This window comes from Opisthocomus hoazin, chromosome 2 (assembly GCF_030867145.1).
Source record: "Opisthocomus hoazin isolate bOpiHoa1 chromosome 2, bOpiHoa1.hap1, whole genome shotgun sequence".
Classification (NCBI taxonomy): domain Eukaryota; kingdom Metazoa; phylum Chordata; class Aves; order Opisthocomiformes; family Opisthocomidae; genus Opisthocomus; species Opisthocomus hoazin.
In genome coordinates, this window is record NC_134415.1 from 43,741,681 (window position 1) to 43,759,903 (window position 18,223).

The window sequence follows — 18,223 nt, forward strand, 5'->3', positions numbered from 1 at the left end:
CTGGGACTTGGTTAGATTGAGTCCAAGTCTGTAACACTTCTCTAAAGCAAAGGTAAAATCACCACATACGTGTTCCGTATCCTGCATTTGTAGATTGTTTTTACACCATGGTATAATCTGAGCCTAAACGCTTTCTAATTATTTTACCTGGACATTTTTTTGTGTCCTTGTAGAAAATACTTGGGTTTTATTAAAAAACCAGCACCCAACAACAGTAAAAAACCCTCAAAGCCAGAAGCTGATATAAAGATTTCTTGGTGTTTGACTCACAAATGTTGTTTTGAGGGCAAAGACTTCTTTCCGTGAACAAATCTGAACATTTCTGCATAAGGGTGATGTTTTGCATGTGGTACATAGGGGAAAACTCCATTTTCTGCTAGAAGTAGAAAGCTACTTTGGTGTCTAGTCACCTTAATTTAAAATAGGCGAGCTGAACAGATGAGTTCTCAAATTACAGTTAAATTAACACTAGTTTTGGAAGTGTCAGCTTAATCAATGAGTGAAAAATAGTGAAGAGAAAATACCATGTGTTTTGTAAAAAGCTGAAGTAAAAATACGATCACTTTTCTGGATGCTTACTGATAAAAACAAGGTAGCTGACACTACAGATTAATTGTAAGCTTGTATTTCAGGCCGCGTAATGTTGAACCTTCCTAAGAAGCTTATGAAATAATGTTTGTTTATCTTAGGATTATTGATTTGATAGAAATAACTAGAAGAAGGGTAAACACAGAAAAATTGGGTGATAGAAACTTGCACGTTTTGTCCTTAACAAGGTCTTAAAGAATTTCCTTTCCACCCTTTGGTCCCTAGGAAGCTCAGGACTGCGAGAAAACTGGGGTGACTTAGCAAAAGCTTGTGCTTCCTTCTGGCTGTCGTGCTATGCGTATTAAAGCCGTTGGACGGACTTATGTCCCACAGGTCAGCGAGAACCTGGACTCTTCCTCTCTCTTCAGTAGCCACAGGCTGAAGGAGGGGCTGTTTTGAGTCAAGTAGGCTGTCCTAGGTATGTCTTTGTGGACAGTCACCAAACGCTGTCTTCGTAGATCCAGAAACATTGTCACTTTTTGTGTCTGAAAGTGCCTTTAATAAACAATAGTAGAATTTATTGAGGAATTAAACTGTGTGTTATATTATACCTGTATCCATTTTTGTGCAACTCAGTGGCATCTAATTGCTTTAATGTTTTTGTGATCAAGTGACACTCAAATGGCAATATATTTTTACAACTCTTCAGAGAGCTTTTTGCACGCCTACACGGTACTCTCCATTTCATTGTCTGAGCTCTTAAGTCACTGTTCAGGCAATTATGCTGGACTCCTCTAAAGAAAGAGTCCAGGTTTTGTACCAAGTTAAAGGTTAGTTGTCTTTTATACATCAGAAATCATTTTTCCATAGACAGCATTCTCGTCTTAAAAAGTAAGAGAGGATAATTTCTTGGGAAAACAAGTGATGAAATATTTAATTGATTAGTATTTTGTAGTTGCTTCAAAACCAAAGTCATAAAATTAATGAAGACAGTAAGAGAAGCATAAACTAGGGAATATGAATGCTAACTGGAATTATCAGGATTAAGAAGGAGCTTGAAGAAGTAGCCAAAAACTTGAAAGCCAATATTAAGAAATTACTTACATTTAACAGGCCTATAACAGCCAGAGAATGACATGTGCAACAAATTCATGTGAGGGTATGGCTACGATGAAGAGACCACTGGCGACTGTAATAAACCTGCAGAGCCACGGAGTGGTCTGAGGGCTGCTTTCATTGAGACTGGTAATCTGAGCAGCATGTGCATGGAGGAGTAAGCATGAAGGTGATGTCCCTTTTAGTTCACTGGAGGTGTGTCATTCAAAGGAGATAACGGGGCTGATACTGGAATAACTGATGATGAGGTCACTTCTATTTAATAACTGAATTTTGGTGTAGGGCAGTGATTTTCGCTAATAAGGTTGTGTCTTGGGTTTTACCTTCATTAATGTTGAAATAGTCTTACCCCTGCCTACCTTTTCTTTCTGCTTCTTATCACTTTACCTGACTAATCTGCTTTTCAAACCTGCCTCAGGTATTAAATACATACTGCAGTTACCAAATTCCCATTTTCTCAGGGACTGCCTGATGAGATGTGACGTGGCGGGGAGAGGGAGACCCTTGAAGCAGGTCAGGCAGTAGGTGCTGGGGATGGAGTGTTGGTATTTCAGATGCTGTTGCATACCACAGGCGTGAGTCACAGCAGCGGTTGAATCCTCCCTGTTATCAAAGCAATAAAAACCGTAAACAATACATCTGTAACAGACTTTAAGAGATTATTTTTTTTGAGACGGGGAAAAATCTGTCGCAATGTGAACTAATGAACTCTGTTTATAGTATGTTCCGTGTTTTGAGTGGTTGTTGAACTGTACAGCCCTTGTTTCCTCCAGATGTTTTTGTCATTCCTTCTACGTTATGATCCTAAGAGCAGTTACTGTAAGAAGACATCATTTTTGTTTAAAACTGTGTCAGACAGATTGATCTAGGTTTGTTTCTTTTTGCTTCTGTGATAAATTACTGTGGTGTGGTACAAGAATCAATGATGTGGTGTAATGAACCCAGTGATTGCTGTGATTGCTGCATGTGCTCGTGAAAATCGTGCAACACCTCAAGATGTATCACAGATGGTTTTATTCAAAGTTAACAGCTAGAATCCATATGTGGATTTAGTGAATCAGTGTGACAAGGAGAAAAGTGAAGGGAAATTGTGTGCTGATGGAATGAGATTGTACTTCGCAGATCCTAGCGGCTGACCCTGTCACTTGCAAGATTGCCCTAGAAAGTGGAAAGAAAAGAAACTCTGGGACCCTGAGCTCAGCCAAAATGTTTTCTTGTGTGAACTGCAGTACTTTGAGCACCACACATAGTGCTTACATGCTCTTCTGCTGCATTGTGCAAGGCACAAGCCCTTGGTTTCCAGACAAGTGGTGGAATAACTGCCCAATTTTCACTCATTTTTGATATAATTTGATTGCTTGAAGCTCTTTGAAAGGAGACAGCAGAGAGTCAGGTAGCGGGAACAAGGGACTGCCATTTGTGCAGGCAGCGGTCAGGCTGCTGCCGCGTCTCTGCTGTGTCTGGTTTGCACTGACAGAGCGTTACCTGTCGCAACACGGCGTGCAGCGTCTGCTCGTTAGCCCGATACACATTCCTTTGCCACAGCAAAAATGTCGGCGAGATGTTAGTTCAGTAGGACGTACCTCTGCATTTCCTTTTCTACAGAACAAATACTGCTAATATTTTAATGGCTCTGACGCTGAAATTATTAGCCTGCTATAAACTTAGAAGACCCTTTAGACAAAAAGAGTTATTCAGGGCCGTGTAACTGTAGAAGCATATCTGAATTAGCTCAATATTTTGGAACGGCATGATGTATTGAGACAAATTTTTAATTGAGTTGAAGATAGTTATTTTCAAACTCCTGGGCAGGAATGAGTCTCTGGAAGCCTGAGGTGCATTTATTACAAGCTCTTTAAGGGACTTGTCTAATTCTAGGCTGTAGTGAAAAAAGAGTAAATTATTGATGAGTGGGCAGTGCAAGTCCCTCTCCATAGTCTTCTGGTCAAATTAATATAATTGATACACCACAAACTAGCCATCACTTTTTCGTGTTTATGTCACTGCCATAGCATTTGCCTGTAAGACAAAATGCAGTCACTAGAATGTGGCTGTACTGTATGGTCACCCCTACAAAATGGGAAAAGGATTCTAAAAAGCCTCCACCTTTTTGGCTTCATATTCCTCTCTAAAGTCTCTAGCTGTATAGCACATGCAGAGAAGAAGTATGAAAGGCGGGAGCAGAAGGGCTGTGCTGATGCGGCAGACAGCTCGGCTTTGCATTTAGACAGTGCAGCAAGCAAGGATGGTAAAAGATGTAAAAAGCTGGTTTGGTTTAGAGGATTGGCTGTCATCTGCAAAGCGTCAAAACCCCGTGTTGGTATCAGTATGATAAAGATACCGAGCTCCCGTCCTCCTTCCTGACTTGGCTCATTGTCAGTACGAGGGAGGAACAGGGGAAACTTTCTCAGATTAAGAGTAGCAAAGTCCTGGAATTCAATCCAACCCCATAAAACAAGCTCTCCCAGGTACTGTGCGTGCAGGGACCCAACACACTGGGTCTGAGCGATCATGCACCAGAAGCCTGTCTGCTGAACAGAAGTGATTAATGCAAGAAGTTAGCTGATTTGGCAATTAGACGGTGATCGTACTGGTCTCATCCGAGGAAGCGTTACTGTTGTGCTACCATTCCTGCTTCACAAGGCTGAATCAGTTTGTGTTGTTCAAACTACTGGCGAAGTGTTGCAATCTACTCAAACTGTAGAACAGACTGAAATCTTCAGAAACTATGTAATTAATATTATTCCTAATGCATCACTACATTTGATGGAGTTAGCTTCCTGTGATATAGCCAAAGGAAAAAGTGTTTTGACATTAGGTTCTTGAAACCCTAAGACTTGGAGTAGAGCTTGACATGTGAAAAGCAATTAGAGTGTGATTCATTAATCTTGCACTGAACAGTGGACAGCTCATGGCTGGATAGAATTAAAAATAGAGGGAAGAAATTACATGCTTAATGGGTTATCATTGTATGCGGTGTCGCTCCTGCTGTCACACTTTTCTAGAAGACTTTAATATTCGTGGTAAACAAACTGGAAACTTTTCTAATCCTGCAGTAGCATAGGTAACACTTCTTTCAGTCCAGGAAAAATTTTTGATGGCAAAATGTTCCCTTTCTTGCTGTTAGGGATTTTAGATTTTTATTTTATATTTTAATCTGCTGTATGGATTATCAAGAGAGAATTAAAATGATGTGGAAAAAGCAAACTGCCTTCAGCAACTCAGATTAGCTAGAATATTGATTTGTTTTCCCTCCCTGTTTCTGGATGGTGTGTCAGAAGAAATCACTAGCCAGAAGCAAGTCATGAAAAATGTAGCAAGATGGGGTGGTATTTCACTGATGTTGGTCATGGGTGTAGAAAAATGGTACTTCTGCTCTGGGGGTGGAAGCATTCTTGTCATTTTGTGTGTTTGTTTGCTTTGTCGATGCTGTTTGGGTGTTCTAACAACGCCTGTTTTGCTTTGTGAACAAATACTGCTGTGGTGTATTGTACATCAGATAAACCTGAACTTCAAATGGATGTCACCGTGCTTTGTCATTAGCATCATCAAAATATGCTATCAGTTGACAAAGAAGCATGGACTGATGGCTGACATTCCCCACAAGAATGGTTTGAAGCCTGAAAATTCTGTGGCAGTGCAAAGTCTCTGCTAATTTTTTTCACCATTTCTCTTTGGCTAAGCCCAACTTGGTCAAGAGTGAGCCATGTTCTACTCTTAAGTACGCTGTCCAGTGCCTCGACAGACATAAACTGGGAAGTTACACGCCACCCAGGAGGCTTCAACTGATCTGGATACTGAAGTGTCTTTTCAGACTTGCAGTAACATGCTGGAATCTGCCTGAGTGCAGTCTCTGCTGTTGTTACACTGAACGCTTCCCTTTTGCCAGAACTCTGGTTATGCAAAGCAGAATTGTTCCAAAGAACAAAAGTGGGCAAACAAACTGATGGACGATGATTAATGGTGTAGCAAATTTCTCAAACACAAACAGAGAATTACCTGCAGTCACTGTGATCACTGGTGTACTTTGTATACTAATGAGATCAAAGGGACAGTTCTTGCAGCCGTGAGAACCAAATTAATGGGTCAAAATCCTTGTGTCTGAGATGGCATGGAGCTGTGTAATTTTAAAAATTACTGTTTAGCGGGGGTAAAGGCAAGACTTAAAGAAAATAAGAGCAGAGAGAAGAATAAAGCACATCCTTTAAAGGATGCATTCAGAAAAGCAGGAGTATTTTTGGTCTGTATTTGCACACCACAGTCACCGCGGAAAACCAGCTCAGAATAAGAACAGTAACAGCAGCAGAAGCAATAATGTTCAGGGCCTTCATAATATATTTTAAAAACTGAAACTCCCAAACCAAAAAGCAGAATTACAAAACAGCGAGAAAGCCTGAGGGTTAATTGGATTACGGATTAGAGTGATAGGATTAGTGGCTGCACCTTCTGAACAGAGTCACCCCTAAGGAAGCAGGGCGATAAGCAAGATCAAAACCTTGGACCTAAGGAGGGCTAACTTTGGCCTCTTCAAGGAGCTACTGGGAGGAATCCCGTGGCCAGGGCTGTCAAAGGCAGGAGGGTCCAAGAGTGCTGGTCGCTCTTTAAACGTCACTTCCTCCATGCTCAGGAGCGGTGCATGCCCCTGAGAAAGAAATCGAGCAAAGGAGGCAGGAGACCTGCATGGTTAAACAAGGACCTTCTAGCAGAGCTCAGGTGGAAGGGAAAGGTCCATGGAAAGTGGAAAGAGGGGCAGACCACTTGGGAAGAGTACAGGAATGTGGTCAGAGCATGCAGGGATGCGACGAGGAAGGCCCAAGCCCACCTGGAATTGAAGCTGGCAAGGGATGTCAAAAACAACAAGAAGGGCTTCTTCAACTACATCAGCAGCAAAAGGAAGGCTAGGGACAATGTGGGGCTGCTGCTGAATGAGGCGAGTGTCCTGGTGACGGAGGATACAGAGAAGGCAAAGCTACTGAATGCCTTCTTTGCTTCAGTCTTCAGTGCCAAGGCAGGCCCTCAGGAATCCCAGGCCGTGGAGGTAAGAGAAGAAGCCCACAGAGAGGATGACTTTCCCTTGGTCGAGGAGGACTGTGTGAGGGATCGCTTAAGCGATCTGGACGTCCACAAATCCATGGGCCCCGATGGAATGCACCCACGAGTGCTGAGAGAGCTGGTGGATGTCATTGCTGAGCCACTCTCCATCATCTTTGAGAGGTCCTGGAGGACAGGAGAGGTGCCCGAGGACTGGAGAAAGGCCAATGTCACTCCAATCTTCAAAAAGGGCAAGAAAGAGGACGCAGGGAACTACAGGCCGGTCAGCCTCACCTCCATCCCGGGAAAGGTGATGGAGCAGCTTATCCTGGAGGTCATCATCAAGCGAGTGGAAGAAAAGAAGGTTATCAGGAGTAGTCAGCATGTAGTCAGCGCTGAGTCTAGTTGGAGGCCGGTAACTAGTGGTATTCCCCAGGGGTCAGTACTGGGCCCAGTCTTGTTCAACTTCTTCACCAGTGACCTGGATGAAGAGTTAGAGTGTACCCTCAGCAAGTTTGCTGACGACACCAAACTGGGAGGAGTGGTAGATACACCAGAAGGCTGTGCTGCCATTCAGCGTGACCTGGATAGGCTCGAAAGTTGGGCAGAGAGGAACCTGATGAGGTTCAATAAAGCCAAATGCAGGGTCCTGCACCTGGGGAGGAACAACCCCATGCATCAGTACAGTCTTGGGGTGGACCTGCTGGAGAGCAGCTCTGCGGAGAGGGACCTGGGTGTCCTGGTGGACGACAGGTTAACCATGAGCCAGCAGTGTGCCCTGGCTGCCAAGAAGGCCAATGGTATTCTGGGGTGCATTAGGAGGAGTGTGGCCAGCAGGTCGAGGGAGGTTCTCCTTCCCCTCTGCACTGCCCTGGTGAGGCCTCATCTGGAGTACTGTGTCCAGTTCTGGGCTCCCCACTTCAAGAAAGATGAAGAGCTACTGGAGAGAGTCCAGCGGAGGGCTACAAGGATGGTGAGGGGACTGGAACATCTGCCCTATGAGGAGAGGCTGAGGGAGCTGGGCTTGTTCAGCCTGAAGAAGAGAAGGCTGCGAGGGGACCTTATATATACTTACAAATATCTGAAGGGTGGGTGTCAGGAGGATGGGGCCAAGCTCTTTTCAGTAGTGCCCAGAGACAGGACGAGGGGCAATGGGCACAAACTGAAGCAGAGGAAGTTCCGTCTGAACATGAGGAAGAACTTCTTCCCTCTGAGGGTGACGGAGCACTGGAACAGGCTGCCCAGGGAGGCTGTGGAGTCTCCTTCTCTGGAGATATTCAAGACCCGCCTGGACAAGGTCCTGTTCAGCCTGCTGTAGGCGACCCTGCTTCGGCAGGAGGGTTGGACTAGATGACCCACAGAGGTCCCTTCCAGCCCGTGTCATTCTGTGATTCTGTGAAAAGATTTTAGACGTAATACTCCATTGATTCTGTTGCTGGGAAAACTGAAATTTTACAGTGCTACTGATGTAACCGATAAAAAATAATTAAAATACTCCTCCTTCTAAAGCCAAGCTTGCTTTTGCATTACGAGAAGCAAAATGTTCTATTTTAATTATTTCACTAGTGTACTTCATGCTCTAATGTCTAGGAAGTGTCTGATGACCTGAGCCTGTGAAGTGCCAGTCAGCGTTGGCTGGTGATGAAGGTGCTGGGCTCTGTGGTGGTCTTGCCAGAAGAGGTGGAAAGTGTATTTTTGTCCAGAAAGTAGCGTAAAGCCCTGCAGTATTTCCAGGTCTCCCGCAGCTGACATGGGTGTGGGCTGAAGTTTGGGGAGTTAGAAAGGAGAGAGAGATGCAATACCCAGCGGTTGTCACCAGGAGGGAAATCCAGCTCGGTCCTTGCAGCATGTGCATTCCTCCCCAGAGCTGCTGGCTGATGCCTGTCCTTAGCAAGTAAACAGCTTGGAGCCTGCCAGCGCTGTGCTGTTTCGTGACTAAAAAATACTGTGGCTCCATCTGATGGAATGCAGGTGAAACACTGGTAGCGCTAGTGGCAGAATAAACTGGGAAAAAGTAGACCAAAAGTCAGCCTGAGAAAGTGACTGTTCCTGCCCTCATTCTCTTTGCAGAGCCGTTATCCACACGTAACCCACCCCGTTTCAGCATCTAGCTCGAGACAGAAACTGAAGAAGAATATTAGCACAATACTTCTGGGGGAAAAAAGTTTCATAAACGGCTCGGAGATAGCGATTTAAACTGTAATGGAACATTTGATGTCAAGATCTTCACTGTATTCATTTTCAGTTCTTGGTGTACTCCTGGCATAGAAGGGAACAGTAGTAGACCGCTGGTTCTTGAGTTGCGTGTGCTGTTTGTCTCTGTTGTAAGAGCTTGAGGAGTAATTACATTGCAACAGCCATTCGTTTCAGGGAGCTGAATTCTCTGAAGGCTGCTGTCACTTCCTAGGCACGCTAGGTCATGGAAAGCAGAACGTCTTGACTTTTGACGTCTTGACTTTTCTTGCAGTTTTTTGCATATAATAAATGTTTTCTGCTTTACTTTTGTTTCAACTTTGTATTTTAAGCTTCTTGAAAAATAAAATATTGTACTTGCTTCTCTTCTCTTGCAGGAAAGCATTTTGCAGAAGACAAACTTCCACTGATGCTACCAATGGAACAATCCCGACCTTCAGAACAAAGTTTTACAGTAAGTTGTATACCCATCACAGTGGTCTCAGAGGGGAATACGGCTGGGGTGAAACAGTTAATGATGGGGTTTATTAGTGAAGTGAATATTTATGTGAGATAATCTTAGGGAATTTACTGGATACAGGTGTTTACTGTTTTGGGTTTTTTTTTCTTGAATATTCGATCTATTCTAAATAATTGAATATAGCAAACCAAAATTCAGAATTCAGATCTCCGTTGTAAGGAAACAGTTCTGCAAGTTTGAAAAGTACTTCCTTGAATACTACACTAAGTTCTTACACCATCCTACTGGCATCATTTTAATCAGTTTTTTCTCTGAAGAAAGGGTGATAAGAAAACAGTAAGTTTTTTTGGGGGAAAGGGGGGAGAGGGGAGTGCTAGTGTTAATCTCACATAGTTAAAGCATTTTTTTTGATCTCTTGAAGAAATAAGTAACAGTTAATGCTTATTTAGCGTTTAATAGCCCTATGACTATCAAGAACTTAAAGATCTACTTATGTGTATTGACACTACTAATGACTGAATATTGATGCGTTCATCATGAAAAAAATCAACCCTGAGAAAATACCTTCTCCACTCCAAATGTGCTTTAAAAGTGTTTTTAAATAAATAGTTTCCCAGTGAGGACTATTATTCTACTCTATAGTAGCTGGAGGAAAAAAAAAACCCACAACTGTTTTTGTGCCTAATGGGGCAGAGCGAGGGGGTCTTGCATATTTTGACAACAACTTTCTGTGCTTTCAGATACACAGCTCTCAGGTGAAATTAATTTTAACTCAATTTAGGGGGGGGATATTCCAGGGTTTTTTTTTTTTGTCAGCTACAGTAATCTTGTGTGACTTGTCACTTTCTAGGTAGCAGTCCTTATTCTCAAAACTTTCTATAAAAAAGTATTTAGGCAAGAAACTGCTTGCACATCTATCAGCATAAAATGAGATCTTTATTTCTATTATTATTAATAAAATAAAATATAATGATATTTTAAAATAGGTAGATACAATTTCAGTCATTTTAAGGTAATCTTTTTGAGTACTGGAAATTAACCCAGTTGGACTTTGCCCAAGAAGAAGAAACTGACACTTCCTGGATTTAGTGATTTTTTTTTTTTTTTAAATGCCCATTTTTAAACCTCAGAATAGAGCAGTTCTGTGAGTCTACTCAGGCTACACCCTTTATCACACAGGGCTTATAGTAGGGATCTACAATTTCAAAAAGCCAGCTGGGTAGCACTGCTGCCTTGCCAGAGGTTGCTGCTGAAGATGCCATCAGCGCAGCAGTAATTATCCTCAGGGTTTTGTGTGGCCTTTCAGAAGCGTCCCAATTAGTGATGCTTCAGCCTGAGAAGGGTGAAGCTCTGTTCTGGGGAACGAGCGCGCTGCCAGGCAGTAGGAAGCTGTTTGTCTCTCGTGGTCGGTTACAGACTTCCTGAGGTAACGGAGATCCTTATCAAATGTCTGAAGTCTTCACCCAACGCCACCTTGGTGTGCTTGGGAAAGGAAAAATGGAACTTGTAGCTTCTAAATTTGCTCTTTGTTCTGAGACGAATTGTCTCTGATATGAAACTCCGGACATCAAGCATGCGTGCAGAGACCAGATTCAGGAAGCAATCAAGAGAGTCATTTGTGGAGATATCTCTGAAGGTATCTACTAATTTTTCAGCTGTGATTAAAAATCAGACACAAAGCTGAGCTCCTTAATAAATGGGATTAAAAGTGGTATAGATGATAGTATTATAATAATGTTATAAAAAGTATGCCTGCCCTAGGATGGCTATATTCAGTTCAGGCCTCTCCATCTCAAAACTGGTCAAGAGATGTAAAAGACATTTAGAGATATGAATCAGGGCTCTGCTTGACACACAGAGATGGAATAATATTGTCTGACTGACAAAGTTATCACCTCTGTCTGTCTGTAGTGCCGACTGTGCGCGGACAGCTCAGATGCTCGCGAATCAGCCGACTGACAACACAGGCGGCAGTTTAAAGTAGACCATTAGCTTTGCTGACCTGTAACTTCCCCGCTTGTCAGTGAGATCTTTCCGACTGATTAGGAGCGTATGAAACTGCCGTGTGAAGCAAGATCGTTGCTTTATTTTTTGATGAAGACTCCTTGCTTTATAAGGAGCGGCACAAGTGACAAGTGAAGAAGAGCATGGCACAAATACGGGTGGTAGTGAAGACAGCGAGACGCAAGCGCGGATGTTACCCCTTCTGACCAAAGGAAAAGTGCGGATGGCCTGGTGACCTGGAAGGGTGGCTGTTGTGGGGAGAGGGAAGGAAACGCCTTGCCCTACAGAAGCAACCACAGAAGATGACATGGAAAGCAAAAGAAGAACTTGTTGATCATCAGTATTTTGGGTGCCCAGGGAGATTCAGAATGAAAGATTAGAAATATAGGTAAAAAGCAACAAAAATAACTTCAGTCATTAAGTTAATAAGCTGCTTGATTTTAAAAGTACTGTAACGTGATACAGAGTCTTGGAAGAGGCGTGTCTTTGCTTTCAGAGTATAAGCAATTGATCATTCCCTACAAGGAAGGAAGAAGTCCCCTCACCCCTAAGGAGTTGTGTTGTGTTGTAACTTGCGGTAAAAGGCATTGTCTGAATGAAGGAAGAGAATGCAAAGCATCCAAAGTCCTGTTCAGTGTGACAAATCACAATGAGTAAAGGTCAACGTATGAACAAGTGATTTTCCACTCTTGTTGTCCTTCTCAGTTGAGAACATTAAACATCTCTGTTTGTCACTCTTATCTCAAAAAACCCCACAAAACCATGAAGCATACACAATGCAAACAGTTTAATTCGGTTATTCTAATAACAGAATGAAGAAAAATATGCATGAATAGAGCCAAAGAAGCTGTTGGGAGATCCAGTACATAGTTAGAAAGCAGCTGGAGAAGTAGCTAGATGTCAAGTGAAAGCATAACCGAAAAGGAAGAATGAAGAATATGCCCCAGTTTAACTCCATCTTGCACAGTTTCAAAGGCCATTCCAAAACAGCTCAGGAAGGCTTGTGCTTAATATTAGACTAGAACTGAAACCATCTCGTTACTGAACCTTGTAGAGGCCGAGGTGACCCTGGTTCACTGAAGAAGTTACTTGCATTGGGATTTCAGTCCGGATGAGCAGTAAATTCACCATCCTTCTGGACCTTCTGTACTGCTGCTCAGGACATGGATGGGGTCTTACCTATGAGGGGACAGTGTGGAAGGAGGAAAATCTGCTTCTACCAATTTGTTGTTTTTGATTTTAACAGTCTTTGTGTCCTGGGTTCGGCCAGGACAGGGTTAATTTTCACCAGCATCCAGGAAGGGACACAGCCGGGCGGGCTGACCCCACCTGGCCAAACAGAGCAGGGTATTCCATACCATGTGCCGTCATGCTGGGTTCCGGTGGGGGGGAGCAGACGGCGGGAACTCAGTTGCGGCTCAGGAGCACGCAGTGGCGGCGGGTGGTGAGAGTGGCTCTGTCTGTTCCTGCTGTTTGTGTTGTGTATTCTCCTTATCAGTATCATTGTTGTTCCTGTTCCCTTTGTTTGCTGTTCTGTTAAACTGCCCTTATCCCGACCAACCAGTTTCTGCCTGTTTCTTTCTATTCTCCTCCGCACCCCGGCGGAGGGAGGGGCGGCCGCGTGGCGCTTTAGTTGCTGGCCGCAGCCAAACTATAACACTGTGTTAATGGTGCATTGTCTACCAACCTGTTACCAGCTCGTTGCTCCAGTTCACAGACTAGATTTCCCAAATTCTCCATCAATTTCTTGCATTACTGCCTGGGAAGTTAATGTGGCCCGAAGGAATACCCCTTATATACAAAGCCAACAATTTACTGTTAGCTTAATTGAAGTCTTAACAGTCTAATCAAAGAGTTATTGTTGCGATGAAGCTAACGCTGAAAGTTCACTTTATGTATGATTAAAGCTGATAGATGACTTCTTTACCCCTTTCTCTGATGTTATGCTCCTCTTTTCAGTGCCCCTGTGACTCCGGCGGTTGATGGTTTTAGCCGGGGACTGGAGAGCTACAGTGAGTTGCCAGCGTCCGATGTCCTTTGCCAGAGGTGTGTCCTGCTGGTGGTGAGTGTTTCCTACGCTGCCTTTTTGGGTCCACTGGTGTTAATTGTTACGCAGCTGCTAATGCAGACCTGCTACTTGCTCTTGGTTTGCCGTTCCGTGGTATGTCGGAGTTTACTACATAGTGTGATTTACAGATTTTGGAGACTTGTTCTTTGGTCACTTTGTTACGCCTAAAGCTGGTTTTATGTAGCTCCGGAGTCTGTGTTTCTGTGGTGACCAGTGATGAGTTTTTATAGTGCTGGGGCCCCCAGCATCATCCTGTGGCTGTACTTTCAAGTTATCTGCTGTCATTGCGTGCTTGTAGCCTCGTGTGATGCATTTTATTCTCTGTTATTATTTTCTGTTAGTTCGAGAAGTCTATATATAACACAACTATACAAAGCTAAGCAAAAGCAAGTAACAAAAGAGCTAGACAGCTGTTTGTAGAGACGTGCACCAGCAGGGCGCTGGGGACTGAGCTGCCAAGCTGCTGCGGCTGCCTTTCTGTACCGCTGTTCCTGCTGGTGCTTGGTAGTGCTTCACGAAAAGCGAAGACTGGGAGAGCACGAGGTCACCACTGGGCACTGGCTGGCTTGTATCCAGAGTCTCTTCTGGCTGGGGTGAGATCCAGGGTAGAGACTCATTTGGTGTTGGGATTGTTCTGTTAGAGAGCTGGGAGGAGCCTGCCGGACCGCCTTAGGAGAAGGTTGTTCTTAATGTGGTACCAGCTGGTGATTGTTTCTGGAAAGAAGTACACAGTAAGCCACAGGCTGAAGTACTGTCAGATAATCATAGCTTTTTTTTTATTCTTTTTTCCTCTTTTTGGTTTGTCTAGATTGACTGGCAAGTCATATAGAGAATGCAATTTCTGGTAATATTGCTTATCCTTGTACAACTATTTTTTCCTTAAAAAGAAAAGGAAAAGAAACAAAACTGAATTTACCACAGTTTCTCATGTGTCTTATGCTTTGTATGGTATCACAGCAGGAAGGAAGGTTCTTGGTTTCACAACATTAGCAGCAGTTTCTCGCAGTTGCAAGTAGAATTTAAAAGATTCACGTTTCTTTTCCGCATTATTTTCGTGATGATGGTGGTGAGAAGGCTGTTTTATTTTTAACTCTGCTTCCCACTTCAAATATGCAAGACTTAAAGGTTTTTATCATAGCATTTTATTTTGTATTTGCTGTGAGGTACGTGGCCACTGTGGGAAACAGAAATGTGAATTCTAATGTTAATTTGTGACTTACAACTCATTTTTATGAAAACAGAGATGTCCTGGATGTCTAGGAAAAGGGGGAAGAAGGAGATAAAGGAAAGGGGGGAAAAGAAGTAAGTCCTTTGAATTTTTCACCCTGTTTTGGTCAGTCACGTATAAGCTGTTAGCTATGCTGGTGCGTTTCGTGTTTGTGCCTTGCCTTTGAGTGGTAAGGAAGCTTCTCCTTTTGGCTTGCCCTACTTAAACATGTTTGGATTGTGAGGAGATGTCTTTGTGATAATACTTTGCTTTATGGCAATAAGATCATTATATTTTGATGTTGCTGCAGTAAAATTAGGGGGTATGATGAAGTTAAGTGTAGAAAATGCTAACAAAGCAGCATAAAAAGGTCATTAAAAACTGTCTTAATAGACAATTTACTGGAAACTCAGGGAGTGGGAGAAGCAGTGGAAATATGTTTTCCTTTTTGTTTATGTGATTTAATTTCTCAAAACTTTATTATATTTCTAACAGCAGCAAACCCCATGCCTTTTACAGAATTAATTATTCCTAAGAACCTCCCTCAAAACAAACTAAAATGTGAAAAATTCTTGATTGCAGTTCAGCCTAGAGGAACCAAGAAAAGCTGAAATCTTGTGCGTGTTCCCTGTGTGGATCCCACTATCTGAGAATGACAACTTTACACATTTCATCCATCCTTCCTAAACTGCATTTGTGATACACGCAATTAAAAAAAGAAAAGGGGGGGAGCTAGTTAAAAAAGTTTTGTGTATCTGACATCTGGCAATCAGATCTGCTGTAACAAAATTCAGATTTCAAACTAAACTCCATGTTAAGCAAACTGAATTTTTCATTGAATTTTATCCGAAGTATTGAAAGATTATATCCATTCAAGTATCTGTAATTCAGGTAGCAAGTTCTAATCCTGCTGGTGGTGGTGAGGTGTGTTGCGTGGTTTGGAATTCTGTGCTTTGAGCTGCCACGTGGTGAGGATAAACTCCTGCACATCTTCATATGTTTGCGTCACATCTGGGTAAAGAGCAAGAAATACAGAGAAAGGAAGAGGAGAGGAGAGAAAATGTAACTCCCCGCCTGATCCTCTTCGTGTTTTCAGTTTGGGAGCTGTAGCACCGAGTGGATCAAACTGAATAACGGGTTCTCCTTGCCAACCCCAGGAAGCAGACCAGCGTTGGCAGGCGCTGCGGCAGGGGGTACCGCTCTTCTCCGGCAGCGCAGGAAGGCGTCCCGGGTTCGTCCGGTGCAGGGTGCGGGGTGCCCGGCCGTGGTGCTCGCGGCTGGCAGGGGAACCTGGCACTGGGCAGGCGGGCATCCGGCAGAGAGGGAGGTGCGCCGTGCGTCCCCCACGCTTGGGTGTTCCCTTTGTCAGTGTTGCTGCTGGTGCTTTTCTCATCCTCTGCTGCTCTGTTAAGCTGTCCTTGTCCCAGCCCCAGCGTTCTGCCATGTTCTTCCAGCTCTCCTCCCCATCCCAGCAGGGCGGGAGGAGCGGGAGGGCAGCAACGGGGTTCTGTGCCGCCGGCTGGGTCTGCAGCACGGCAGAGGCTTTCTAGCCGGGAAAGCGTGAAAATGAACTTTAAATGGTCACCCTTGGAAAAAAAGACAGGAGATGAACAGCTAGAACAGCCCTCCAACAACATTTTGCTTGTCAGACCCGCCAGTGCCATGGCCACTGTGTACCTGCGCAGTGAAACGATGCCAGATAAAATTCAGGTTTACTCGGTTGATAGCCGAGTTGTGCCTGGGCATTAGGGTTTCTGCTTGGATCCGGGGAAAGGGAGAACCTGCAGGTTCCTAACACAACTAATTGAGAACAGCTACAATGTTTCCAGATATGGATACATTGTTTTCTTCCTTGTTTGTTTTGGTGTGGGTCCTTACCGGACCTTGGAGATTGAACCTATTTGTTCCACAGCAAGTGCTTTTAGAAAGTGATAGAGGGAGAATGTGAATGATATTAACAAATACGCTAGGCACCATAGTCTCCTTCAGTGTATTCCCATTGTCTGATATTTAGAGAGACTTTCCTAAAGGATTTAATCCACCTTTTGGTGAAATCTGGTTACCCATCCTCAGTGTGATACAATGGAACATGGAGCAAAACGTGTGGAGTCCGGGGTTGAAATTTGGGGTTCTGTCTCCACGTTTATTGATCCTTCCCCTCCTACATTTCTTCCTTGTTTGCTCTTGTCTCATCTGATTCTGTGAGATAATTCTGGGAACATTTCTATCTTCAAACTGGGAGCAGGCACCGTGTGGCCTGCTCAGCTGACACTTCTGTCTGAATAATTAAAGTGACTGTCCATTAAAGGTTTGCAGCCGCATGACACATTTCCCAGTTGTGACAGTCAATCCTTTAGGAGGTCAGCTCAACGTTTCCTGCATTTACTTTTCTGTAAATTAACATCTGGCCATGAAAAAGGTATTGCTATCAGAACTCAGCTGAGATACTGTAATATGCTAGTGATGATTGAAAGTACTGCATGCCAGTATAAAAAGAAGTTTCCAGGAAAATAGATTTTCACATCTCTATCCCAAATCAGTATCTTCTTAAATTTCTTGGCACTGATTTAGCAATGAGGAGAAGACAGGGCAGTGGCATCTGACTTTCTGAAATGGTCACGGGCTTTCTTCCAATTGCAACAAAACAAAAATTTTGAGACTTAAAAAATGAAATCTATTTTTACCATTGCAAAAATTAAGTTTAGTATAGTTTGAGGAGGCTCTTAGAACATTTTATATGAAGTTGTTTGGGGGCAAAACACTAATTATGAACACTCTTTTTGATGTTATCGTCTGAGATGTTGGTCACAATGGAAAGCAGAAATGCTCCCTCTCCCAGAGGAGAGAAAGTAGAGAAAACAGTGTACCTTTTTTGTAATTTCTGCAATGGAGCCTTGGTTATGATGATACTCAGCTCGTTTCTAGGGACTATCCACTAAAGATCCTCAGTGTCACATAACACTAGAGCTCCTGGAAACGTAAAATGGGTAGCAGTAGCTTATTAGTAAGAGAGGGAATAAACAAATAAATAATCCAGTGATACTCCTGTGAGCAGCTTCTTGCAGCAGACATCCTGAAGCAGAGGTATTAGTTAGCTAATTGTTTTTTTCTTTATTTCTTTGACTGTTATAAGGCTACATATGGTAAATGGTTCGTGGCTGTGCTGCTTATATCCGTATCTGTTGACAGAACTCGGAATGCATTATTTCATTTTGGAAACTGATTGAAAATATGGAGAGTAGTGCCCCAGGGCTCCTGGCCATGGTGGTGTTGCAGAAGGGGAGGCTGTAAGGGGTTCCTATGGGTGTATATAATCTCTTTGGTATAATTCCTGTGGATTCTTTGTGGTGTGCGTTTTCCATTCATCTTTAGAAACACTCATGCGTTCACTCCACTTTCAAATTTGGGTTTAACTTAGTTGGTTGTTTTGTAGATCTCTTGTTTCTTCTGTCACCTGTGGCTAAAGGTTTCATTGATACCTAGTAAATGAGATATTTGCAATTGTCTGTCTTGCACCTTTTTTTTCTTCAAAGCCTTTTTTTCCATTCATTCTCATATCTCAGTCGTGTTCTAGGTATGTATATAAGTACGCATTCAGGTGCAAATTTACCTTTTG

At 43.2% G+C, this 18,223-nt stretch overlaps 2 protein-coding genes across 2 annotated transcripts in view; both read left to right on the forward strand.

The window, feature by feature from the left end:
• LOC142360516 (fibrillin-2-like) overlaps positions 1 to 14,698 on the forward strand; it is a 48,203-nt gene extending 33,505 nt beyond the window's left edge. The window contains exons 4-6 of the mRNA XM_075413448.1: positions 9,246 to 9,322; positions 13,292 to 13,394; positions 14,642 to 14,698. Of these exons, the coding sequence (XP_075269563.1) occupies positions 9,246 to 9,322; positions 13,292 to 13,315 (101 nt within the window). The 3' untranslated portion in view covers positions 13,316 to 13,394; positions 14,642 to 14,698. The remainder of the gene's footprint in view (positions 1 to 9,245; positions 9,323 to 13,291; positions 13,395 to 14,641) is intronic.
• The window catches only part of LOC142364612 (apolipoprotein B-100-like), a 90,253-nt gene continuing 85,392 nt past the window's right edge, over positions 13,363 to 18,223 (forward strand). The window contains 5 exon segments of the mRNA XM_075444490.1: positions 13,363 to 13,378; positions 13,449 to 13,493; positions 13,909 to 13,993; positions 14,358 to 14,466; positions 15,499 to 15,523. Of these exon segments, the coding sequence (XP_075300605.1) occupies positions 13,363 to 13,378; positions 13,449 to 13,493; positions 13,909 to 13,993; positions 14,358 to 14,466; positions 15,499 to 15,523 (280 nt within the window).